Genomic DNA, 26,465 nt, shown 5'->3' with positions numbered 1-26,465 from the left:
GATAAGAACCAGAGACAGGGTCCCTTCCCAACTCTTCATGGCACCCCATGGATCTCTTAGCCCAGCAGGTCTTGAAGTTAGGACAGAACTCCCAGGCTGGGTGGTCAGGGACACCCCCAGACATTCCTCTCCCTTGTTCACATGTGTGAGCATTTACCTAGCACAGGACAGAAAAAATGCAGCGAATGTATACAGCACAGAGGGAAAGACGCTAAGTGTCCACCTGCCCTCACTCCCTTCCTTCCCTACCAGTCACTCAGCAGGGCTGTAATCCAGCAACCGAGACTGTGGCCTCACAGGAACATTTGGGCTCTCAGATGCTTGCTTTATCTTGACCACAGACCCAATACAGAAACTTTACACAGTGTGTGCTCTCAGGAATGATCAATTACAGTTCATTTAGCAAATATTTGCTAAGCACAGAGTAGTAGGCCCAAGCAAACACATCATGTTGTTCTACCCGGCAAACTCCTCCTCACCCTTAAAAAAACCCAGTTCAGATGTCCTTCCTTAGAGCATCCCTTCCCCAATTCCTCTTGTCTGTTCCATGTATCCTTCTGCCCTCATTATCTCCTACCAGACAGAGAACCCCAAGAGGATAGCTCCTGGCAGGGGGCCCAACACATAGCAGGTTCTCAGAATGTTTGCTAAATTAAGTAGAATACAGCAAAATCAAGAGACACTTTCTCAGCTAACTCCCCCATGATCAGTACACAGCCCTGGGAGTCCAGATCTCTGTAGCTGGGGTTCTCTCCTGGAGTCCGGGGCTAACTCCAAGAGGGTAGGGGATGCATTTGTCTTGTCACTGCTGTGACCCTGAAGGCCAGCACACAGCCTGGTATAGAACAGATGCTCAATAAATATTTTTCAAATGAACGAATACAGGATTATAGATGACACTGAGAATATCTGGTCACTGGTAGCTAGTGACGAGAAAGGTTTGAGTTCCGTCCCCTACAACGAGGCCACTTTTGCCTCCTACTCTGACCTACCAACTGCTAGGCAAAACAGCTGCTGTCACTGGGCAGACAATAGAGAGAAGACATGGCATTTCCAGTGGCTCCTGGACCTCTGTGAGCAGAGAAGCCCAGCCCCTCCACGTTGACGGCCAGGGCTGCCACACCTCAGCCCAACGCAGCCCCTGACGGGTGAGACTACACAACAGCTGTGAGGGTGCTGGGACCCGCCTTGTATGCCCTTTTCCCTCAATAGCCCACGTGCCCTCTTCTAAACACACGTACTCGTTCAGGACGATAATTTCCAACTCGAGGTCTCCCTTGTCTTTCACAACTTGATTGTAGCGGCTCCTCCATGATTCCAGAGTGGATAAAGCTTCAGCGACATAAAGATCCTGGGAACATGGGACCACAGGACCCGTCAGCCCCGTGATGGGTCAGCACTGAGGCCGAGGAAGCGGGGGGCTGGGCTCACCTGGATGACTCCTCACCCCCACAGTCCCTTTCCAGAGACACCAAGGGTGACTGAGCCCAGCTGTTAGCTTCTAGATTTCTAGCAATAACATGCACTTTACTTGGAAATCTTTCTTAACTATCATTCCCACACGATATTGACTAAAATGTCCCCTTCAGGGTCTCCAGCCAGCCACCCACCCTGCTTTCATCCTTTTACCCATTTACTCACCCACTGCCGCCCCTCCCCCCAGGACATTCGCCCTTTCCACCATCACCAACCCTCTGATCACAGCCAGCTCACAGCCAGTGGCTACCGCCTAGCCAGCACTGCCTAGCCAGCACTGATACCTCTACCCTCTTCGCCCTCCACCCCCATCCCAACCCCGTGGCCACCCTCAGGGAAGGCCCGCCACCTTGTCAGCAAGTTGCACATGCAGCTGCTCAGCATACTCCTCGCTCTTCTCAGCTCGTTCCTTCTGGGCTCGGATGGCCTTCTTTAAGGTTTCTTTGTCTCGGTCTCCCTTTTGCTTTAATTCCTTCAGCTGCTCCATGATGGCCTCCACTTCTGCCTTGTGCTGGTTCCCACTGCGCTCCAGGTTCTGGGAGTAGAGGGCCGGAAGCAGGGGTTTGGCGGGGAGAGAAGAGTGGAGGGGAGCGAGGGAAAGAGGACCAGCAAAAAGAGAGGATGGTGGAGAAGGAAAGAGAAAATGGGTCACCAACTGTGTGGGGGCTTAGGGCTCTCCAAATGCAGGCCAGGGATAGGGGCCATTCCCAGCTCCCCATGGCACCTCTCCAGATCACTAAACCCATCGAGTCTTAATGCTAGGACAGGACTCTTCTGGAATCCTTCCTTCAACTTCCAACACTGTGGTCAGAAGAATCTCTCAGTCACTTGGCAGAGCCTGACCTCAGAGGGTCCCTGGCTCACACAGGCAAGCAGCATTTGAGACCATTCCCTCCCCAGGGGTAGGCCTGAGGGCCTAAGGGATTAAGTGATTGGTCCTGGGTCATGACACTGAACCCAGTCACTGCAGGGAAGGGTACCCAGGGCCTCTAGGGTCCACTGCTCTTGCCTCTGTCCCAGAATCTCTCTGAAGCAGGAGCGCACTGGCATCAAGTACCCCATAAACCTTTGGGGCCAAGCCTTCCTGAGTGTGGCTCACGGCCCTGGGACTGCCATGACCTGCCCTTCCTTCCCCACCAGTGGGGCCAGCAGGTACCTTGATCTGCATGCATAGGCGACTGTTCTCTGCCTCTTTGCACCGGAGCTGTGCCTGCAAATGCCCACGCATGGACTCCATGGATTTAGAAAGCTCGGATGCTGTCTTTGCTTGAGCCTTTGTGGAGAGATGGAGAAAGTGACAGAGCCAGCATTTGAACCCCTGTTTCCAATTCCAGTGCACACTCTATACACTAAGCTCTACTGGCTCATTAGGAAGAATAACTGTCAGGGATGGTACCTTCTCACATTGTATTTCCTGGAGTAGCTCTTCTACCTCCTTGTCCTTGTCTTGCAGTAGTAACAGCAGGCGCTAGAGAGAACATACACTGTCATGAGCCCCCAGGGAAGGGCAAAGAAGCCAGGCCGGGGGTGGGGGTGTTGGGGTGGGGACAGCAACTCCTATGGTGCCTGGCCACCAGGGCCCAAGGTCCCAAATACACTGGCCCATGCCACAAAGATCCTAGCAGGAAGCACTCAACATCTGTATTAAAAAATTTTTTAAGACTTTATTTATTTATTCATGAGAGACAGAGAGAGAGAGAGAGGCAGAGACACAGGCAGAGGGAGAAGCAGGATCCATGCAGGGAGCCTGACATGGGACTCGATCCCAGGTCTCCAGGGTGTGAACTGAAGGCAGTGCTAAACCTCTGAGCCACCCGGGCTTCCCTGTATTAAATATTTAAGACGACAAGCAGGTATTGATTTCGCTATTTATTTATTTATTTATTTATTTATTTATGATAGTCACAGAGAGAGAGAGAGAGAGACAGAGACAGAGACATAGGCAGAGGGAGAAGCAGGCTCCACGCACCGGGAGCCTGACGTGGGATTCGATCCCGGGTCTCCAGGATCGCGCCCTGGGCTAAAGGCAGGCGCTAAACCGCTGCGCCACCCAGGGTTCCCTGATTTTGCAATTTAAAATAATGTTAGGGACGCCTGGGTGGCTCAGTCCGTTAAGCGTTCAAGTCTCGATCTCAGCTCCAGTCTTGATCTCAGCGTTGTGAGTTCAAGCCCCATGTTGGGCTCCGTGCTGTGGAGCCTACTTAACAAATAATAATAATTTAAAAATAAATAGATGGAGGCGCCCAGGTGGCTCAGGCAGTTAAACATCTGACTCTTGCTTTCAGCTCAGGTCATGATTTCAGGGTCATGAGAAGGAGACTGGAGTCAGGCTCCCCCCCTCAGTGGGAAGTCTACTTCAAGATTCGCTCCCTCTGCCCCTCCCCCAACTCATGCGTGCCCCCTCTCCCCCGTCATAAATAAATAAATAAATCTCCTCCTCTCTCAAACAAATACATCTTAAAAATAAACAAATAAATAAAATAATGTTAGCTGTGGAAAACAATGAAAAACAAAAAACATGCTAAAGAATCTCTATAATTAATTCCCCAGCCAAAGACAAATGGCTAATATGCATTAAAAAGTCTTATGCATTTTGTTCCATAAGCTTCAATCCCACAACATTTACCATACTGTGCTTAAATCTTCTATATCTTTTGAAAAGGCAGCTTAAAGTTTTAACTTACTGATGTTCATAATTTGATTCCCAGCCTCTCAAACTGAGGAGATAGACTTAGGCATCATCCCCTTCACTGCCAAATCTCCCATCATGATGTTCTGAGAGGCATTAAGGACCAAGGGCCAAACCCTTGGAGACTCACGAGGGCATTCATACCTCAAATGCTCCAAAAGGCTTTGGAGTTAACTCAGTGAACTTTTTGTACAGGTCAGCCAGTCATTTCCCAATTTATCTGGCCTCAGATCACTGCCTGCTTTTGTGTCTGGTACCCATTAACATTGTGAGGAACTTAGGGCTCCATGGACCAGACTTTGGAGTATGTCGCCTTGGGAGTGATTTCTAGAAGTGGAACTGTTGAGTCAAAGTCCTTTTTCTAGAAGTAGAACTGTTGATCAAAGTCTTTTGAATCCATAATACAAATATGGTTAATTCAAGCAACAGACTCTGATGGTTAGACAATCCAGCAGCAGCAGTTCTTATGTTGTGTTCAGTGTCGTAGTTCAAGCTAGACAAGCCCAGCAGAGCAGGCAGGTTAGGGGACATCAGCCCATTTTACAGATCATGAAACTAAGGCGCAAATAATTATCAGAGCCAGGCTCCAGCACTACTGCATTGGGCCAGCCCCTCTGCACACTGTCGCCTATAAGCCACTAGAGCCGGCAGGGGGCGCTGTGTTACCGCTTTCTCTGAGTCCGCCTCCGCCAGCCGTTTTAGTAGAGCTCCTTGTTGCTCCATCAGCCTTTCGGAATCCTTCAAGGGAAGACAGACAGAGCCAAGCGGTTAAGCAATGAACCCAGATGTCTACATCCTCCGGATTCTCTTTCTTTTCCAAAATTTATATTTCCAATTATAGGAGTCATAAATAAATTGCAATCTCATTATAAAATATTCAGTGAACCAGTAATGCTAAAGTTCCCTCATCCACCTCCAAACCCCACTTTACTGTTATTAGTTTGATTAGGGTCCTGCCCATCCTCTCTCTATGCATTTATATATAGATACACCTAGAGAAATAGCACCTTTTACGGGTGGGGGGGCAGGAGAAGAAGGATCTATGGGTGATCTTACCAAAATGATAACATATTGTATTTCTGTGCTACTACTTGATTTTTTTAAAAAACAGCTCTATTGAGGGGCACCTGGCTGGCTCAGTGTGGGTGGAATGAGTGACTCTTGATCTTGGGGTTGTGAGTTTGAGCCCCACGTTGGGTGTAGATATCACTTAAAATTTTTTTAAAATCTTAAAAACAAACAAATAAACAGGCACGCCTGGGTGGCTCAGTCAGTTAAGCGTCTGCATTCAGCTCAGGTCATGATCTCAGGGTCCTGGGATGGAGACCCAAGGCAGGCTTCCTGCTCAGCGAGGAGTCTGCTTCTCCCTCTCCTTCTGCCTCTCCCCCCCCCGCTTATCTTCTCTCTCAAATAAATAAAATCTAAAAAACAAACAAACAAATAAACAAACAAGGGCGCCAGGTGGCTCAGTCGGTTAAGTGTCTGCCTTTGGTTCAGGTCATGATCTCTGGGTTCTGAGATAGAGCCCCACATAGGGCTCCCTTCTCAGTGGGATATCTGTTTCTCCCTCTCCCTCATGTTCTATCTCTCTCCCAAATAAATAAATAAGAATCTTTAATTTTTATTTTTTTAAAGATTTTATTTTATTTATTCATAGAGACAGAGAGAGAGAGAGAGGCAGAGACACAGGCAGAGGGAGAAGCAGGCACCACACAGAGAGCCTGACGTGGGACTCAATCCCAGGTCTCCAGGATCACGCCCTGGGCCACAGGCGGTGCTAAACCGCTGTGCCACCGGGCCCTAAATAAGAATCTTTAAAAAACAAACAGCTTTATTGAGATAAAAATTCAGATACTATGCACAACTCAATGGTTTTTGGCATATTACATTATTAATTTTTTAAATTGTGGTAAAACATTCATAACATAAACCTTGCCAGGGGTACCTGGAAGGCTGAGTCAGTTAAGTATCTGCCTTTGGCTCAGGTCATGATCCAAGGATCCTGGTATGGAGCCCTACATGGGGCTCCCTGCTTACCAGAGTCTGCCTCTCCCTCTGTCCTCCTCGCTGCCCCCCTGTGCTTGCATGTTTTCTTTCTTTCTTTCTCTCTCTCTTTCTGTCTCTCTCTCTCTCTCTCTCCTTTTCTCAAATAAATAAATAAAATCATTTAAAAAAAAAAAAAAAGCAGAACAAAAATCTTGCCATTTGAACCATTTTTAAGTGTAAATCTCAGTGGCATACAGTACATTCACAATATTGTGCAACCATCACTACTCGCTCGTTCCAGAGCATTTTCAACATCCCAAAGGAAAGCCTGTAACTGTTAAAGCAATCTCCATGTCCCCCTCCTCCAGCCACCAGTAATCCCTAAATGCCTTCTCTCTAACATGCCATTGCATTTTTAACCTCTCCCTATACATAACCTCTGGGTGATGAGGCTGTTCCCAGGTTGCACAACTGCAAACACTGTAGCAATGGACAGGCATGTACAGTGTCTCTTTAGGGTTGATACCAAGAGGAGGAATGCCTGGGCCAGGTTTGTGAGCTGAAATGACCTACAAAGTGCCTGCACAGATTTGCATTGCCACAGGCAAGACAGGAGGGCCCTGGACAGCAGGCTAGTCTTTGCCAGCAGGACTCCTGCTGTTTTAGCTTGCATTTTTCTAATTATTCATATGTTTATCAGTCACTGAGTTCCCTCTTCCCCCAAATGTCTACTCATACCCATCTTCCCAGTAGGCCGTGTCTGTGAACCTTCTCTAGTCTTCTCTAGAGGGGGGCTTGCCCTCCCTTTTCTTCCCAGGCTCACAGGTTCCCTTCACAAGCCAGGACAGGACTGGGAGAGGAGACAAGCCAGCATTGTGGTTTCTCCAACAACAGGAAGAGGCACAGAACACAGGATGAAAGCTTAGGACTGATGCTGCTCTCACTGCCCTTTATGCCATGTCTTCTGAACTTCCAGGGGGACACCACACAAACAGTCTCACCAAATTCCCCATTCTAAGGAGCCATGCACCACACCCATTCTACAGAAGAGATGGAGGCTGGGAGAAGTGAGGTGAGCTGTGTGAGATCACCAACTGGAAATGGCAGAGGTGGGCCCTAAGCCAACTGACTCCACAGCCAGGGCAAACTCCCATCCACTGAGCCTCCCTAGCAAGCACCGAGATTGAGGGGAGGGGGCTCCCATCCCAAGTGGACATGGGCAGGAAGAGACGAGAGTCTGAACAGGGAGCATCTGCTGTGGGTGGGAAGTCCAAACTGGCTGACCCTTCATCTCCAATGAGAGATTCTGGGATCCGAGGACAGTAGACGCTAAGAAGTCAGAAAGGAAAAAACAGGGTAGAAAAAGGTTTCCTGGGGGTCCCAGTCCCAGGACAAACAGCAACAGCACCTACCACTTACCAAGCACCTATCATGTGCCAGGCAGTGTGCCACTCCCTCATCTGTACTCACATGATGCCATGTGGAAGATGATATTCTCCTTTTGCAGGTGGGAAAACTGAGGCCCAGAGAGGTTAAAATTGCCCACCCAAGAACATTGAGCCAGACATTAAATAAAGATATTATTAATTTTAAGAGAATAATTTAGCTGTAACTAATAAAACTGAAAGAAATATACTCTAGGAACTCTCAGGTACACCAGGACACTGTACATGAATGCCCAAAATAACACTGCTTATAACAGCAAATAGAGAATATTTCTCCATCAACTGAAGAAAGGATAAATTGCAGTATCATCTTAAAATACAACACAGCAGTGAAAATGAACTACCTTAGTCCTTGGGGATAAAAATGGTTGAATCTCAAAAATAATGAGGGTACTGAGTGGGGGTGCCTGGGGTGCTCCGTGGGTTAAGTGTGCAACTCTTGGTTTTGGCTCAGGTCATGATCTCAGGGTCAAGAGATCGAGCCCAGGGTCGGGCTCCACACTCAGTGTGGAGTCCACTTGAGATTTTCACTCTCTCTCCTTCTGCCCCTCCCCTGCTCCCTCTCTCAAATAAATAAATAAATAGATCTTTTAAAAAAATATTGAGGGCAAAAAGAAAACTCTGAAGAATACATGTGGAACAAAATTATTTATGTAAGATTTAAAAGCAGGCTAAACAATACTATCTGTTACTCAGGGATGTATATGTAAATAATAAAAATGATAAGATTGGAGATAAAGGATCCCTCTGATAAGCTTATCACCAAAGGAGACAACACAAGGAGGATTTAACTACATGGATAAGATTTGTTAAGAAAGCCAGCCAGTGACCACACCACTTTATATTACTCTTATTTTTAAAATATTTTTTTGTTCACTTGAGAGCAAGAGCACGAGCAGTGGGGGAAGGTCAGAGGGACAGGGAGAAGCAGACTCCCTGCTGAGTAGGGAGCCTGACACAGGGCTCAACCCCAGGGTCCTGAGACCATGACCTGAGCGGAAGGCAGACATTTAACCGAGTGGGGCACCCATGTGCCCCACATCTTACTTATTTTAAATACTAATTTCTGGGGAGTCTGTGGCTGGCTCAGTCAGTGGAACATGCGACTTAATCTCAGAGTTGTGAGTTCAAGCCCCAAACTGGGTATAGAGCCCACTTAAAAATTAATTAATTAATTAATTATTAATAATTGAACTGATAAGAATAGATACTATACTTAAGCTTAGCCAAAAGGCCAAGAAACAATTAAATTAAAATATTAAATAATTTTTAAAAATCCAAACCAGATGGGATCCCTGGGTGGCGCAGCGGTTTAGCGCCTGCCTTTGGCCCTGGGCCGCGATCCTGGAGACCGGGGATTGAATCCCACGTCAGGCTCCCAGTGCAGGGAGCCTGCTTCTCCCTCTGCCTATGTCTCTGCCTCTCTCTCTCTCACTGTGTGCCTATCATAAATAAATAAAAATTTAAAAAAAAAAAAATCCAAACCAGAAGCTGATAATACTAAAAAAAGTAAAATAAACTGGGGCACCTGGGTGGCTCAGTTGGTGAAGCCTCTGCCTTCAGCTTGGGTCATGATCCTGGGATCAAGCCCTGTATCAGGCTCCCTGGTCAGTGGGGAGTCTGTTTTTCTCTCTCCTTCTGCCCTGCACAATCTCTCTCTCAGTGTCTCTCTCTCTCTAATAAATAAATAAAATCTTAAAAACAAAAACAAAACTGGGATGCCTGGGTGGCTCAGCTGTTGAGCATCTGCCTTTGGCTCACAGCGTGATCCGGGAGTCATGGGATGGAGTCCTACGTTGGGCTCCCGGCATGGAACCTGCTTCTCCCTCTGCTTGTGTCTCTGCCTCTCTCTCTCTCTCTCTCTCTCTCTCTCTCTCTCTATATATATATATATATATATATATATATATATATATATATATCATGAATAAATAAATAAAATCTTTAAAAAATAATAAAAAACAAAAATAAAAACAAAAAACAACCAAACCATACTACAGTTCCTCTTTTGTTTGAACCCAACAGGGAGACAGCTGTTGATACCCAACATTTTTTCCAGAATCATTTCCTAATATGGAATATTGTTAGGAACCATCTTTAAAGAACACCAAGTGCAACCCTACAGCTGGTGTCTCCTAGCCCCGAACCAAGGACCCGGCGCCTCCCTGACACCTCAGCAACTCCTGATGCCATCAGCTCCAGCTTCAATGACCACAGCAGCACCCATGTGCCAGGTGTCCAGCACTTCCCGGGAAGACTGTAGCATATATTCCCATGGCCCCCACAATGTAGGTGCGGAGCGCACTTTCTTATCACAGATGAGGTCCTGAGGTTATCCAGATGAGGTCAAGTGGACGGGCCTGTGGTGCTGCAGGGGTTCAGAGGGAGGGAGGGAGGGCAGGCAGCTGTGGCCAGGAGCTAGGAGCTCACTCACCTCTTTGCAGTGCTGTTCCCGCAGCAGGTCTCGGAGGGTGCGGTTGGTCTCTTCAAATGTGCTCAGCTTCTGCAGGAGAAGTTCCTTCTGCCTCGTCAAGGTGTTGATGTCCGTGCAGGTCATTTGTTTCTCCTGGAAGACAGCAAACAGTCTTACAAGATATAGGGGGAGAAGGGGGGGGGGAAGGGGGGAGAAAGGAGGAGGCAGTGGAGGGAGGCCCCTCTTAAGAGGCACGGGTGCCAGGAAGCCAAGGTAAGAAACCCTGGGCCGTGTTAACAGGGCCAGAGCAGTCGAGGGCAGGCTTTCTGGAGGAGGTAGGACCTGGAAGGATGGGGGCAGGAGCTGGGTGGGCTGAGAGCAGCAAGTGGGGGAATGGCTGGGGAGCTCTGTGTGGGCAAGTACAGTGAGGCAGGCTTCCTGGAGGAAGTGGAGGAGGACAACACCTGGTGGCCAATACTCGCAGGAATCAAACTGTGCCTGACACTTGCAGGAATCAAGACTTATGCCTTGACTCACTGTGATCCCAGGAGACCCATGATGAGGTCTCCTCAGAGACCCTGGCCACCAGAGGTCATCCTCGAGGATCAGGCCCCAGAAGTGAGAGTGGGGGTGGGGGGCTGAGGAGTTCAGTGTGCCCTCCCCTGGCCCAGAGATGTCATAAAGTCAGCCTGATGACTGCGTAAAGACCCCTCCCCAGCTTGCAACTTGCCCACCTCCGGGCCCAGTCCCAGGCTGGGTGGTTCTGCCCGCCACCTACCGTCTTCAGCTTCCCGATAGTATCCTTCAAAGCCATGACTTGCTTGGCAGCAGCAGCTCCATCCATTTCAGCCTCTACCAGCTTGGACATGAGGCACTCCTTCTCCTGCTGGAGGTGTTTCTTCTGAAGCCTGGGGCCAGAGAGAATAGTGCTCTGTGAGCTCTCCCAGGCCCCGGCCCACCCAGAGCTCTGAAGCTCGCCTCACAATGCCCTGCGAGGCTCATCTCCTGGTCAGGGAACAGTGGGGGAGGGGGAGGGATGGCTCCTAGAGGGCTACCTGGGCACCAGAGCAGGGCCTTCACCTCGGGTGACGTTATGCCATCCGTGGCCTTGCTGGCCTCTCGGCCACTAGCATCACCCCGTCCCTTGCCATCGCCCCAGCCTCGTACCCACCACCTTCAGATCTGCTTTTGAGCCATCTCATCTGCTCTTCACACTGGAGCCCAATCTGGCCCCACCACTCTTGGCTTTGAAAACCCTTCTCCGGCTGCTCAATGCAAACTTCACAAAGCGACCTCTGAGAGTGGCCCTTGCCAGCCTCCAAGTCCCCCCTACCCTCTGCCCACCCCTCTCCTGGCACTGGCCTGCTTTCCATCCTTCAATCGCAAACTGCTTCCCTGGGACCTTCACGGGAGATCCCTGAATGCCTCCTTCCCTGGGACTCCCAGCTATCTTCTGACCATCCTGCAGGGCTTTCCTTAAATGTCGCTTTTTCAAGAAAGGCTTCCCCACCCCCACTGTACCCCATGGGGTCCTTGTCCCCTCCCCCCCAACACCCAGCGTAAATCACGAGTGCCAACAAGTAACTAGCTTGCGACCGTTGAACGGCTGCGAGTCTGGGCCACACTGTGACCGGGGGACAGCGCCTGGGCCTGCCTCCATTTCCAGAGCCTGGGACAGGGGCAGGCCAGTGGGAACATCCTCCGGGGCAGGGCCACCTTACATGGTGAAGTCCTTCTCCTCCTTGATGCGCTCGATGTTGTGCCTTAGCACTGTGTTCTCATGCTCAGTCTCGGCCAGCTCATGGGCCACCTCCTCAAGCTCTTCCTTTCGCTCCTCCAGGAATCTTTTGGCCATCTGGCGCTCACCCTTCTGCATCTTGACCTGTGCAGGAGCACGCAGGCAGGGGCCACTGAGGGGAGGCTCCTCCTCTGCCGCATTGCTAGGTGCATTGCTTTGGACCAGATAAGGGCACCTCTGATTGACCAGATACATAGGTATTTAGGTCCTGTTGGGCACAATCGGAGTTAATCATCACAGAGATGAGGGGCAGACACCATTCATCTCATTTCCTTGTTACTGAGAAAACCGAGTACTGAGAGCCTACGTGACTTGCTGACTGGGGCCGGAGCCAGGATACAAACCATGTTTCAGCTGGCACACCACAGGAGAGGTGTCACAAAAAGGCCTGCGTTCTGCAGGCTTTGGAGAAAAGTGCTGTGGCCAGGCAGCCAGCCCTAGGTTCTCCAGGTGGGCCTGGTAGCCCCAAATGCAGGGTGAGGAATTAAAGAAACAGGTCACGTTAGCAGTCAAGACCTGGATTTTGAGCCAGCTCTGCCACACTCCCGGATGGGGGCCACGGACTTCCAGGTTGCTTCTAATACCATTGTTAGATCCTGTCCAAAGACACAGCCTGCCAACTGAGGACAAACTTTCTCCACCTCTTTGGGACTTTGTTCTCCTTCTAAACTATTATGTCAAATGGGAAACAGAGGTCCCAGTGTCCCAGCCACTTCATCTCCAAAATGGGGACAATACCACCACCAGCTTCATTTATTGTTGTGACATGTCAGACCAGGGCATCCATACAGAGCACCAGGAGGGGTCAGGGCCAGGCCCAGGCTAGGTGCTCCCTGGAGAGGGAGCCCGGGTTGCCCGGGGTACCTCCTCAGAGGCATCTAAAGCCCCAGGAGGCTGCTGAGAAGGATGGGAGGACCCGCAGGCAGCACCTGAAGGAAGCACTCCACCAGGAACCGAGCTGGGTGGTCCATCACATCCTCAGGGCACTAGCTATTCCAGCCCCCCACCTCCCTCACCTCAGACTTGAGACAACCAACCGCATTCATTAGACTGTCAATCTTCTTATCATAACGGTTCATTTTACAGTGACCCGAGTCGTCATCTTCCGTGGAGAGGTCACTTAACCGCATCACCGAGACCAGCTTTTCTGAAGATGGTGGCGTGATCTCCAGACAATGAGGTGGATTCTGATACAGAGGAGGGAGAGACATATGAACTCATAAGGCAAGGCCACAAGCTTTGGTTCCAGCATACCTGCTTGTCCGCTGGAGACAGGAAGAACTAAAACACTGAGGGCCAACCACAGGGACCCAGGACGGACAGCACATCGGGCCCTCTTGATGAAATATTACCTTCCCCATCTCTACCAAGAAATAAGCCTGTATTTCAGTGTCAATTTTAAAATAAAGGATAGAACAGATGGGCAAAAGTAGTAATAATACCCCAAGTTGGCAAAGGTTTGGGCAATAGATATTTTCCTATACCAAGGGTAGAAGGGAAATGTGTCAAAAGTCTTTGAAGTGAAAATGAATGCGTGACAGTGGATAGTTGAAAGTAACACAAATCTGCTATAAAAGGTATTTTAGGGACAAGTGGGTAAATTTGAATATGGAGCAGATATATAATAATAAGAAAGTTTTTAGGACTAGTCACTGTTATTTTGGTCATGTAGAAAAATATTAGAAATGGGACACCTGGGTGGCTCAGCAGTTGAGTGGTTGGTTGCCTTTGGCTCAGGCCATGATCCTGGGGTCCCAGGACTGAGTCCTGCATTGGACTCCCTGCGTGGAGCCTGCTTCTCCCTCTGCCTGTGTCTCTGCCTCTGTGTGTGTGTCTCTCATGAATAAATAAATAAAAAATCTTATGGGATCCCTGGGTGGCTCAGAGGTTTAGCGTCTGCCTTTGGCCCAGGGCGCGATCCTGGAATTCCAGGATCGAGTCCCACATCAGGCTCCCGGCATGGGCCTGCTTCTCCCTCCTCCTGCGTCTCTGCCTCTCTCTCTCTCTATGTCTATCATAAATAAATAAATATTTTTTTAAAAAATCTTAAAAAAAAAGAAAAATATTAGAAATGCATCCTGAATAATTTAGGGATCAAAGGGTATGAGGTCTGGAATATGTTTATTTAAATATATCAACATAAAAATACATTTTTTAAATAAAATGCATGTGCTCCAATGAAAAGTTTATGGAAAGCTGTATAACACTTTGCTTGTAAGATTCCAGATAGAAAGTTAATACAGCCTGGGAGCCAGGGTTTCCATGGGTTTTTGATATGTTGAACATGACTCAGTCTATTCTGTTGCATTAAGTAATTGCTATTTCTCACTTTCTGTACAGTTCTGTGCTCCTTTTAAGCTTAAAAGCCAACCTTCCAGTTTCCAGGGGAAGAAGAATAAAAGAAGTATTCAGTAAAAGAGTAACTCTCATGCCAAACAAGTAGGACATACAGGGTACGATTTTAAAACTGCATGTGCCCTTCGTCCTGGCAATTCTATTTCTACAGACTTATCAAGAATACCTACGAATATGAATGAATATTTAAAACCAAGGCAAGGATAGATACAGATGACAAGATAGTATTAGTTAAATACATCATAGTACAGGGTCATCTGGGTAGCTGTCAGTTAAGCGTCTACCTGGGCTCAGGTCATGATCCCAGGGTCCTGGGATCAAGTCCCACATTGGACACCCTGCTCAGTGGGGAGTTTGCTTCTCCCTTTTCCTCTGCCTCTCTCCCCTGCTCATGCTTGCTCTTTCTCTCTCAAATAAATAAAATCTTAAAAATAAATAAATACATCACAGTACAAATACACAATGGAATACTGCCTTAAAAAAATAACATGCAGTGTAAATATAGCCAAATATATTTTAAAAGAATATGATGAAAAATAAATAAATAAAATTTAAAAAGAATACAATAAGTAAAATATGATCCCATTGTTACAAAAATCAAAACAAGGAGTCTCTTCACAAGAAAAGATCAAGTAGGCTTCCACCTAGAAGTTCCAGAGCTCTTCTCAGAGTGATGGGATGACAGGTGTCTTTTACTTTCTTCCTTGTGGTTTGGATTTTCTAATGTTTCAACAGTGACTATACACTACTTTTTTAAGACAAAAAGTTTGCAATTTTAAAAGGATGATAATAGAACAAAATATAGTATGATGACAATATTTGAAAACCCAAAACTATGCATAGGAAAAAGTGTGACACTAAATATACCAAAATATTAGCAGTTTCAGGAGGGTGGTTCCCCTGGGGAGTGGCAATGATAGCCATCAGGGGAGCACCTGGGTGGCTCAGTGGTTGAGCGCCTGCCTCCCCAGAGGGGAGCTTCTGGGGAAGCTGGTGATGATGGGGTTTCTTAAGTGAGGCAGTAGTTACACAGGTGTATTCAGTTTGTAAATATTCATCAATCAAGCAATACACTTCTTATGTGTATACTTTCCTAGCTTTTCATAAAAAGCTTTTGAAACCACATTAGAGTGGTAAGGTTACAGGTGATGGTCTACTTGTCTGTATTTTCAACTTTCCATAATAAAAATAGATCACTTTTTTTTTTAAGATTTTTTTTATTTATTTATTCATGAGAGACACACACACAGAGAGAGGCAGAGACACAGGCAGAGGGAGAAGTAGGCTCCACACAGGGAGCCCGACACGGGACTCGATCCCAGGTCTCCAGGATCAGGCCTTGGGCTGAAGGCGGCACTAAACCGCTGAGCCATCTGGGCTGCCCTAGATCACTTTTAATAATAGGGTAGAGAGGAGGATCCCTGGGTGGCTCAGCAGTTCAGTGCCTGCCTTTGGCCCAGGGCATGATCCTGGAGTCCCGGGATCGAGTCCCACGTCAGGCTCCTAGCATGGAGCCTGCTTCTCCCTCTGCCTGTGTCTCTGCCTCTCTCTATGTATATCATGAATAAATAAATAAAATCTTTAAAAAATATAATAATAATAATAGGGTAGAGAAAAATCCCAGACCTCTTTTCTCCCCATGATGATCAATCTTCTATACCAGAAGGGGTTTTAAAAAATCAAACAAGAGGGATGCCTGAGTGGCTCGGAGGTTGGGCGGCTGCCTTTGGCCCAGGGCATGATCCCGGATTCCCGGGTTCGTGTCCCACATCAGGCTCACTGCATGGAGCCTGCTTCTCCTTCTGCCTGTGTCTCTGTCTCTCTCTCTCTCTGTCTCTCATGAACAAATAAATAAAAATCTTAAAAAATCAAACAAGAATATCCACATGTACATAGCAGCTTCTGGGGTCCATGTCCAGCTCACTCAATATTTCGTCCTTGTAGGGTCTCTCTCCCTTGTCCAAAATGGAAAGGGCCAGGGTAGCCTTTTCCCAGAAACATAAAACACCACTGAGAAGAGGGAAAGGCACTGGCTTAAGAGGGCAGAATGAAATACAGCTGCTATTTGAGAAATAAGTCACTTCTCTGGGCTCCTCCATTTCTAGAATTCTGTGGCTCCAGGACTGAAAGTGGACATTGAGCTTTCCAAGGGGTACCACAGCTCCTAGCAACCTAGGTCAACAGGGGCATCAATTTCCATAGTGGTATCTTCAATGTATACTTCAAAGCTACTAAGTCTTTTCTGTTTTTTTAAAAAGCATATTTTTTAAAGATTTTTTTAATGTAATCTCTACCACTAATGTGGAGCGTGAATTTAAGACCCCAAGATCAAGAGTCACACACTCCACCAACTGAGCCAGCCAAGTGCCCCTCAAAAGCATTTTTAATTGTATGCTTGCTTTAATGAAATTCAAGCAGACCATAAAAAAATAAATCATTAAAGCCCTCTACACCCCAGAAGTAATCACTACTTATTACTTCTTGTATATCTTTCCAGAAAGTGTTATGCATAAATAATCACATGTATATACACATGGATACAGATGTCCTTTTTATTTTATTTCTTTTTTCTTTTTTTAAAGTAATTTCTATGCCCAAACTCATAATAACTCCAAGATTAAGAGTAGCATGCTTTTCAGACTATGCCAGCCAAATGCCCCACAGATGTTCTTTTTTGCACAAATAGGGCCAAACTCTACATGATGTGTGGCTCCGTGCTTCATTATCATATATAAATATCTACCTTTGGTTGTATGGATGTACATTGTATGGATGTATCATAATTCACCAGTACCCTCCTAATAAACATTTGGGTTTTTCCAGTTTTTCTCTCTTACAAATATCTTTATACATGATCCCTGTACTCTTCTGTGGTTTTTTAAGGATAATTTCCTAAGTATAAAACTACAGAATCAGGGATTCCCTGGGTGGCTCAGCAGTTTAGTAGTGTTTGCCTTTGGCCCAGGGCGTGATCCTGGGGTCCTGGGATCAGGTCCCGCATCAAGCTCCCTGCATGGAGCCTGCTTCTCCCTCTGCCTGTGTCTCTGCCTTTCTCTCTCTCTCTCTGTGTCTCTCATGAATAAATAAATAAAATCTTAAAAACAAACAAACAAACAAACAAAAAAACACCCTATGGAATCAATTCCTACACATAAAATGATAGCATCCCTGGGTGCCTGGCTGGTTCGGTCAGGGGAACATATAACTTTTGATCTCAGGGGTTGTGTGCTCAAGCCCCAAGTGGGGTATAGAGATGACTTGAACATTTAAAAATCTGAAAAAAAAAAAAAAATTTAAAAACAACTATAGCATCAATGTTTAGATAAATGCTCTAGAGCCATTTAATGGTTTCACCATCTTCTCCAAACGGTCTAATAAGGTTTGCTGATTTTTCATATGCTTGCCAACAGGAGATCCCAATGAGCTTTCCAATTACATTCATTCAACAAAAATTAGGGCTTGTGTTTGTTTTCAAAATATAGCTCTTTTTTGGGCAGCTCGGGTGGCTCAGCAGTTTAGCATCACCTTCGGCCCAGGACGTGATCCTGGGAACCCGGGATCGAGTCCCATGTCGGGCTCTCTGCACGGAGCCTGCTTCTCCCTCTGCCTGTGTCTCTGCCTCTCTCTCTCTCTCTCTGTGTCTCTCATGAATAAATAAAATCTTTAAAAAAATTAAATAAAAATAATAAAAAATAAAATATAGCTATTTTTCATTTACATCTCAGTGATTATTAGGAAGGTACATGTGAAAAATGGAAGACAGCATTTTAATCCCAATCTTTTATGTGTATTTATATATATATGTACGTGTATACATATATATACGTGTGTGTGTACTGTGTCCGTACACACACACACACACACACACACTGGTCAGAACACTTTTCACTTATCCCTAGAATACCCCGTACTCCCTTTGTCTCTTAGGTAAAACTGGTAAATCAGGGAGTCACACTCGTGAAGTAGGACTTCAGAGTAATTACTTTTATTTTTTATTTCTAATTGTAAAAGTAATCAACTATCGGCAAAAGACTGAATGTTTTGGAATGGACCAGGCATCATCATCTCAAAGCAGCCTCAGGTCCTTTTTACTTGTCCCGATAATGAGATCTTTGTCTAAAATGCAGCCAAAACGTCTTGTCTCATCGCTAAGGTTTCTCATTGTAATTGACTAGAAGGTAAGCCTAAGGAAGGTACACCTGCCAGTCTGTAGCTGTCACCCCAGCGCCTGGCAGCATCTGGTACAAGTCTCTAGAAACATAAGCTACAAGAATTACTGCATGCATGGATGGATGGATGGATGGATGGATGGACAAGCAAAACATGTTGAGGCATAGCTAAAAAAAAAAGGACAGTTATTCTCTTGGCACTTTGACAACTAATATGGAAGGCAAGAGATTAATTCCAAAAGTGGTTTTGATGACATCTGTGGAATACATGTGTGATCTCTTACAGGGACTACCTCAAAAGAGGTGGTGTTTTCTTAGATATGCACCTGGTCTATATCTGTTTGGTACACTTCAGATACTATCACAGTTACATGGGAAAAGACATGTGGCTCTGCACATACAGATCAGAGGCCAAGAGTACATCCTCTAGAATGAGACCTCCCTCAGCCCTGACTCCAAATCTGCTACTTTCTCTAGGACTCCATCTCTCTGAACCTTGGTTTCCTCATCTGTCCGTGAGGAGAGCAAGAACCACCACATCACAGTGTTGTAAGGACTCAAAAACATTCGCGTACTTCCAGGGTTGAGCCAGACACTCAGTAAACAGGACCTACTGGGACGTCTCTAAGAGCTACAGCCGACCCTGAATCATACCGAGTTTGAGGCCTGCTAGAACCTGACCAGTCCGAGAAGAAAAGCCTGAACAAGAATGAGCCTACCTCCCACTTGCATCCCACATGCCGGGCGGATGATTTTCCAGGGGGCATCCAAGGTACCTTGGTTTTCACCCGGACACTCCGCCGCACATTCACGGTGTCCCCTTTCATTCCGCGCTTATGAGATTTCTGTGGAAAGGGACAAACCCAGGGTCACTTCCCCACACAGCTGGCCGTGGTCTCACTCCGGTGGCATCCACTTCCAACTCTGCAGGGGAGTCTCTTCTGACTAAGGCTACTGCTGCCATTTCTGGATGACAGTGCTGCCTGCCTTCCAACCAGGCAGCTGACCACTGAAAGCAAGTACATTTGTCTCCCAAACCTTTGGAGTTTGAAGCACAAGGAGGCCGTGCTGGGCAGTGTCACCCTGCTCCACAGCCTTCACCTCGCCCGACCGGCATGCTCCTACCTGGCTGTTGGTTGCTGATGGTTTCGGGAGTTTTTTTATGTGGACGTGGACGGGAGTGTTTTCATCCACATGAACATGTAAGGGGGGAGTTGAAGAGCGGTCCTTCATGGTTCGCTTCTGGCAGGCAGGGAAGGATAACACAAAAAAGGTTGATCTGTGGATGAGTAAACTGGCATGAAAAACAGAGCTCACAGCCTCTGGGAGCCACTGAAAGCCTAGCCACCAAGCGAGCAGGACAGCTACCAACTATGGGCATGCAGGCAGGAATCAAGGCAGCAATGCCATTCAGCAGATGCCCGTAGAGATCCCAGCCGAAGACTACCTGGAAGATCTAGGTCCGCTCAAGAGAGGGGTCTGCAAGACCTACGGGTTCCACCGAAGAGCCTGAACCCAAGCCCCAGGGTCCTCAGAGCTGACTCTCCTTCCCAGCCTGCTGGAAGGCATAGCTCCTCTGGGGATTTAGTGAGCACAGCTGGAAAGCAGAGGAATCCTTCTGCCCCAGAATCTGAGCTGGGCATGCAGATTAGCAGAGACACACAAAATGGTTAGAGTGCAGACTAAATCAGGCAGTAGGCAGGTAAAAGATGGGGAAAATGGACAGCTAAAGGAAGCACTGAGATAAGAAGGTTGTAGAGATTCAGAAGAGAGTACAAGCAGGGCAGAACCCCAGCTACACAGCCCTTGCCCACCACCTGCAACTATACCCTCCCCATTCTTTTACTTTTCTCTTATCGTCTTCTTTTTTTGGGAAAATGTGTTCTCAGGACGTCTGGAATTTGGAAGAATTAGGTTAAGACAACTTTCTCACACCCAGCAGCCATACCGCAGGCAAAAAACAAAATAAAAACAAAAAAACCCAATCAGCAGGATATGCACGAAAGCACCTAGCAGAGCACTGGGCCACAGCGGTGCCAGCAGGGAAAGGCAGCCCCTGGAAAAGGTGTAAAAAAGCATTTCTGGTGGGGCCACAGACCGGAGGGCTGCTCCGTGTGCACGTCACCTACCGTCACAGTCACACTGGGTGCGCCACAAGGTGTCCTCAAGACCTTTTTCTGCGTGAGACTTGTTACTCCGTTCTTCCCACACGATGGAAACCTGCACCCAGGCACAAGAACCAGATTATAAGCAGAAAACTAGGGCTCTTCTATTTCTTAGATCTCCCGAAATTACACACAAGTTCACGGCTAGGAGAACCAGTCTGGAATCACTTGGCTCCCTTTACTGGGCCACCGAACACACATGGTGTGCCCAGCAGGGGGATGGAAACAGGGGGTGATGGGCATTCACAGAGCTGGCCTCTTAACCTCTGCCGTCGCATCACACGTATTGTGACCTTTTGCTGAAAAGCCCAGTGGTCATCTGGTCTGTCAGATGACAAAAAGCAGGCAGCACGGGAGCAACAGGCAAGGTATTAGTTTGGCCAAGTGTGAAAGTGCCCAGGACTGCACCTGGAGCAGAGGTGGCCCTGGAGAAATGCTCTGTGACAGACATAAAAAGAGCAGCAGGCCCAGGAACAAAGTCCCTATGACTCAAATTCATAAAATTAATAGTCAAATCTTCAAGTCAGATGATGGAAAGTTACTATGTCCCCAAATATTCTACTTGCTACCCTTTAAAATCCTGGGAAGCAGGGTTATTTTTGTTTTGGAGAGTTTTTTGTTTTTTGTTTTAAATACTATGTGTAGGGATCCCTGGGTGGCGCAGCGGTTTGGCGCCTGCCTTTGGCCCAGGGCGCGATCCTGGAGATCCGGGATCGAGGAGATCCGGGATCGAATCCCACGTCAGGCTCCCGGTGCATGGAGCCTGCTTCTCCCTCTGCCTGTGTCTCTGCCTCTCTCTCTCACTGTGTTCCTATCATAAATAAATAAAAATTAAAAAAAAAAAAAAACAATTGTTCTTAAAAAAAAAAAAAATACTATGTGTAATTCATCACATTCATACATAAATAGCCCCCATCACCAGATTTGCAAATACAGCAAAAGTTTAATCTCCAATGTTTGGCAGCAAAGCATCCAAGAATTCCATGATGGAAAGGGACTTGGAAAATTCATTTGATCCATCCCGCTACCTCCAGACACCCTCCAAATAGGACTTCACCCTCCCCACAAATCCTTAGGGGAGAATAACGCAACCTAAAAATGCAACCTAAATAAAAATGCTCGAGCACTTTTGCATGCATCCTGCTGTATGTGTATCACACCTTGATGAAAAAATACATTTACTGCTCCCTACTCATCATTTTAGGTGAGGAATACCGAGTCTGAGTAGACAGGTTTTTTGTTTATGTTCCCTGGCCCCTCACTTAAAAGCCAACAGATCTGGGAAATCTGTCTCCCCTTGTGGGCTTGCCATCAAATCACCTGGACTGCATTAACACCTTGTTAACTGCCACCTCCACCTCCTACATTGGGGTTATTTATTTACATGTAGCTTCCTTTCAAAAAGGACCTGGGGAGGGAGGGCTGGGATTGCCAGTGAAAACTTTTTTCCTCCTTCCCTTTAAAAAATGACTTCAACGTTTTGATCCAGACCTTCAATACACAGAATGGGGAACCTGAAATGAGAAGCCTCCAGAGAGCCTGGCCTGGGGGTCCCTGGCCACCTTTCCCTGCCCTTCTGCAGAGGCGCCCCCCACATTGGCAGTACCTGGGGGAGCCGCCTGAGGATGAGGCAGACATGGCTAGGCATCAAAGCCGCAAAGGTGGGCAATTGGGTCAGCAGGCTCTGCTCAGGGGGACCCAGAGGGGCTTGTCAATGAGAATCTCAGGGGCCCGGCATCAAACGTCCTCTCTGAGGGGAGGAGGGTGGAAGCTTTGGGGGTGGCAGTTGGATGAAAACTTGGGAGGTGCTCCTCTACTGTCCAAGTCGCACAGCAACTGTCCTGCCAAAGTGGAGGGAGATAGGAGAGGCTGAGCGACAAGCGGGCCGGCGGGCTGGTGGCCGGTGGGTGGGTGGGGAGGGAGCACAGAGGGAGCTCCCCTCCCCGGGGAGGGGCGGAGAGCGGAACCTCGGGGGCCAGGACCACCACGCCCAGGCCCCACCCAGGAGCGAAGGTGGGTGGGCCACCAGAGGGAAAACCTGAGGTGCTGGCTGGCGTGCTGGGAGGGCGGGCACAGCTAGGCCCCCAAGCGGGCCCTGAAGGGCCGAACCCAGCGCAGGGAGCTGGAGGGATATTCGGGGCGGGGCCAGGGCAACAGTCTCCTAGGAGAGGGGCGTGCCCGGGAGAATGGAAACCCGGAGAGGACCAGTAGTATTTGAAGGCGGGAGGGGCGGCGGCTGCAAGGCTAAGGGGCGCGCGGCCGCAACTCGGTACCCCCGACCGCTGCGGGAGAATCCTCGCAGGCGCAGCGGCCGGCGGCCACTGGGGTTTAGTGTCCGGGTGGAGCGGGTCAGACGCGGGGTGGTGCGCGGGCGGGGGGCACCCCCTCACCCGGCGAGGCCCCCGGGCGGGCGATCCCGCTGCCGGGGTGGGGCGGCCGGCAGGCGGCCGCGGGGTGGGGCAGCGCTGCCTACGAGGCGCGGACGAGCAACTGCCCGGCCGAGGGCCGCCGCGAGGGAGACGCGGCCGGGGCGACGCCCCCCGGCGGGCAGGGGCCGCGGGGCCAGTCTCCGTCGGCGGGGAGGAGGGACGACCACCCACCAGCGGGCAGGAGGAAACCAGGTTCTGCCCATAGAGAGAAGGGTGAGGCCCTGCCGGGGGGCGGCAGAGGAGTGAGTCGAGTCCTGCGGGAGGCCAGGTCAGGGGGAGGGGCCGGCCCGCCCGTTAGCCGGAGGAGGAGGAGGCCCGCGCCGGGGGGCGGGGCGGGGGCCACATTCCGACGGGAACCGGACGAGCGCGCCCGGAGCGGGCGGCGGGGGCGGCGGGGGCGGCGGGCGGTGCCGCCCGTGGGGACCGGGCCCGCCGGTGGTGACCGGGCCCGCCGGTGGCCGCAGAGCGCCCGGAGCGCCCGGGGTCCCGCCTGCCGGCGGCCTCTCACCAGGAGCGACACGGCTGCGCCCAGAAACGTCTCCTTATGAAGTCGTTGAAGTCGGAGGCCAGGGTCGTGCCATGGAGACGCCGCGGCGGATGCAGTCCGGCTCCCGCGGCGACTCCTCCCCGCTTCCGCCTCCTTTTCCGACACCCGGTCGGCAGCTCGCCCATTGGCCAGTTCAAACCCCCCCGGGAGCCTCTCGGGTTTCGCCATTTAGGCCCAGCCCCCGGCGTCACAGAGACGCCCCGCCCCGCCCGGAGCTCCGCCCACGCCCGGGCCACGCGTCCCGTCGCCGTGGAGACGCGCGACGCCACCGGAGGGCCTCGCCTCCGCTGGCCGCGCCGTTCACGGCCCCGCTGACCCTGCGCCACTTTTACCCGAGCGTGGTTCTCCTCGAGTTCCCTAACTCGAAGGAGCGCTAAGACTCTGTCCTGGGCCCACTGACGCGTGTTAGGAACCTGGGTTTCAGACGGGGGACAAGGAACCCTTTTGTGGCTGGAGCTACGCGCTGCCTCTGGAAATCCAGCCCTGTCAATACCTCACCCACCCTCTCCCTCTTCCCCAGCGCCGCCTCGTCCCGCCCCTCCCCGCCCTCCAGCACACCGGGTGCTGCTGTGTGTTACAGACCTACTTTGATGAGGTTCTCGCTGGGCCGCCATCTTCTCAACTATGCTTCTCTGTCGACCAATCAAGGGGCGCTGTCACGTGGCTGCTCCCCGCGCCGCCCTGGATTCTGGGCGCCTTTAACATCCTCAGGCCCACCTGGCCTCAATCCCGCGGCGTCCTCACGTCCATGACTTTCCCCTGCACCTCAGCCATGTGCCCACAGGGCCACACAACTGGTCCACGTGAAATCTCAAATTCCAGCTTCCCACCCACTACCCCCTCCACACAGTACCTGCTTTTCTGGCTTCGCTTTCATCGGCTAAGGCTCACCACATCCGTTCCCCCGTGTTAGAGGGCCTTCCCTGTCCGTTCATTTTCTCCCTGAGGTTCTGCAAGGATGATACCCACACATCATTGCCTCCACCTTCACCTGAGCCCTCACCACCACTTAGAAGTGTTCCACTTGTCCCTAGATCCGTCTCCCCAAGTGGCTTTTCCAGACCTCTACCTCTTACCATATTCCAACTCTTCTTTTTCATAGAGAGAAAAAAAAAAAGCCAAGTAGAATTCCCTCTACCTTCTCCCTAGTCACCCCCATCCTTTGATTCTCCCTTCAAAAGAAGAGATATCCTTCTTGCTGCTCAAGGTAATCTTCTTGCTGCCACACCCAGGTTAAATACCTGCGGAAACGTGTCTTGCTACTCCCAGCACAGAACTGATCATTTCTCAGTGCTCCCACATCCAGTGAACCAATATTAAGTTCCTACTATGTGCTAAACCCAGTTCCAGAGGCACTAGACCAACACACACTACCTAGTCTCTGAGGAGCCCACGGCAAATCTCTCTGACCTGACCAGATAACATGGCTAAGGCTTTGCCCCACCCACCCACAAAGGATTTTGCCTTTGTAGTTTTGTCCTCTCTTCTCCATCTGAAGAGGGTCATTGCCTGCCTATGCAGTTCTTTGGGGATTTTGTGATGGAGAATGTGTGAATGGACAGAATTGAGAGGTCAACACACACACACACACACACACACACACACACACACACACATAGCGCTGGGTGACAGAAAGAAGCAGGAAAAGTTCTTCAGAAAATAGGAGAGGGTGAGGTGGCCGAAGGGACACTTGTAGTGTGTGGAAGATATGGGATGGAGAAGAGAAGGGGAATATTTTAAAGGATCGCAGTGGTCTGGGTATCTATCCCTTGAGAAATGCAAGAAAAGAACTTGAGTTATCCTGATATTATTTTGGATTGCTGGATGATATCTTCTGAATGCAAACCACTTTGAGCCTGGCTAGGATTGGCCACTTTTTTAAAAGAGCAATGCCCAGCACTGACAAGGACATTGGGGAAAAAGCAGTCTCATTGTTGCTGGTAGGATTAAAAATTGATGTAATCTGGGTCGCCTGGGTGTCTCAGCCAGTTAGGCATCTGTCTTGGGCTCAGGTCATGATCCCAGGATCTTGGGATCGAGCCCTACATGTGGCTCCCTGCTCTGCAGAGAACTGCTCCCTCTCCCTCTTCAGCTCCCCCTGCTTATACTCTCTCTCTCAAATAAAATCTTTTTTAAAAAATTGATGTATGGGATGCCTGGGTGGCTCAGTGGTTAAGTATCTGCCTTCAGCCCAGGGCGTGATCCTGGAGTCCCAGGATTGAGTCCCACATTAGGCTCCCTGCATAGAGCCTGCTTTTTCCTCTGCCTGTGTCTCTGCTTCTCTCTGTGTGTCTCTCATGAATAAATAAATAAAATCTTTAAAAATTTTTGAGATAATCTTTTGACAGAACAACTGGACATTATATTTTGATAAACCTTTGGGACGCCTGGGTGGCTTAGCAGTGGAGCATCTGCTCAGCTCAGGGCATGATCCTGGGATGTGGGATCGAGTCCCACATCAGCCTTATTGTGAGGCTTCTCCCTCTTCCTATGTCTCTGCCTCTCTCTGTCTCTCATGAATAAATAAAATCTTAAAAAAAAAATCTTAGAAAATAATAAAATGAAAAAATACATAAATAGAAAAGAAAATCTTAAAGACTAATAACTTCTTAGACCAGTTATTTATATATATGTGGGTATGTGTATATATAATTTTTTTAAAGATTTTATTTTGAAGCAATCTCTACACTCAATGTGTAAGAGTAAAGCTCAAAATCACAATCCTCCCCCCAAAAAAATAAAATAAAAAATTCCCAACCCCAAGATCAAGAGTCATGTGCTGTACCAACTGAACCATCAGGCTCCCCTAGGAATGAATTTTAACATAAGAAAGTCGGCAAATATTTAGACATTAAAGAGGAATTTCCTTTCAGCCTTTTTTCCCCCTCAATTGTCTTTAGACTGACCCCTCCTTACCTTCTCAAGAGGTTGAGAAACTCAGGGAAAGGCAAAAGAGGTGTCCCTTGGGCTTGCTTGTAGCCCAGGCAAAAAAA

The 26,465-nt window shown here is 48.8% G+C and overlaps 1 protein-coding gene and 1 pseudogene across 9 annotated transcripts in view; both read right to left on the bottom strand.

The window, feature by feature from the left end:
- The window catches only part of ODF2 (outer dense fiber of sperm tails 2), a 35,104-nt gene extending 11,507 nt beyond the window's left edge, over positions 1-23,597 (bottom strand). The window contains exons 1-14 of one of the 9 annotated variants that reach the window (XM_041726683.1): positions 23,434-23,546; positions 22,103-22,337; positions 20,461-20,551; positions 19,457-19,573; positions 19,051-19,176; positions 12,845-12,994; positions 11,731-11,891; positions 10,788-10,917; positions 10,031-10,162; positions 4,832-4,903; positions 2,873-2,944; positions 2,633-2,749; positions 1,826-2,011; positions 1,242-1,351 (exon numbers count right to left, since the gene is read on the bottom strand). In XM_041726683.1, coding sequence (XP_041582617.1) covers positions 1,242-1,351; positions 1,826-2,011; positions 2,633-2,749; positions 2,873-2,944; positions 4,832-4,903; positions 10,031-10,162; positions 10,788-10,917; positions 11,731-11,891; positions 12,845-12,994; positions 19,051-19,176; positions 19,457-19,573; positions 20,461-20,551; positions 22,103-22,134 — 1,496 coding nt within the window. In that variant the 5' untranslated portion in view covers positions 22,135-22,337; positions 23,434-23,546. Of the gene's footprint in view, positions 1-1,241; positions 1,352-1,825; positions 2,012-2,632; positions 2,750-2,872; positions 2,945-4,831; positions 4,904-10,030; positions 10,163-10,787; positions 10,918-11,730; positions 11,892-12,823; positions 12,995-19,050; positions 19,177-19,456; positions 19,611-20,460; positions 20,552-22,102; positions 22,338-23,433 lie in introns of all 9 variants that reach the window. The other 8 variants (XM_041726682.1, XM_041726678.1, XM_041726679.1 and 5 more) reach the window with 8 other exon arrangements.
- On the bottom strand, positions 8,665-8,842 carry LOC121474377 (annotated as a pseudogene).
- Positions 23,598-26,465: the final 2,868 nt, after the last annotated feature.

This window comes from Vulpes lagopus, chromosome 12 (assembly GCF_018345385.1).
Source record: "Vulpes lagopus strain Blue_001 chromosome 12, ASM1834538v1, whole genome shotgun sequence".
NCBI classification, from domain to species: Eukaryota; Metazoa; Chordata; class Mammalia; order Carnivora; family Canidae; genus Vulpes; species Vulpes lagopus.
This window is presented reverse-complemented; position numbering and strand designations above follow the sequence as displayed.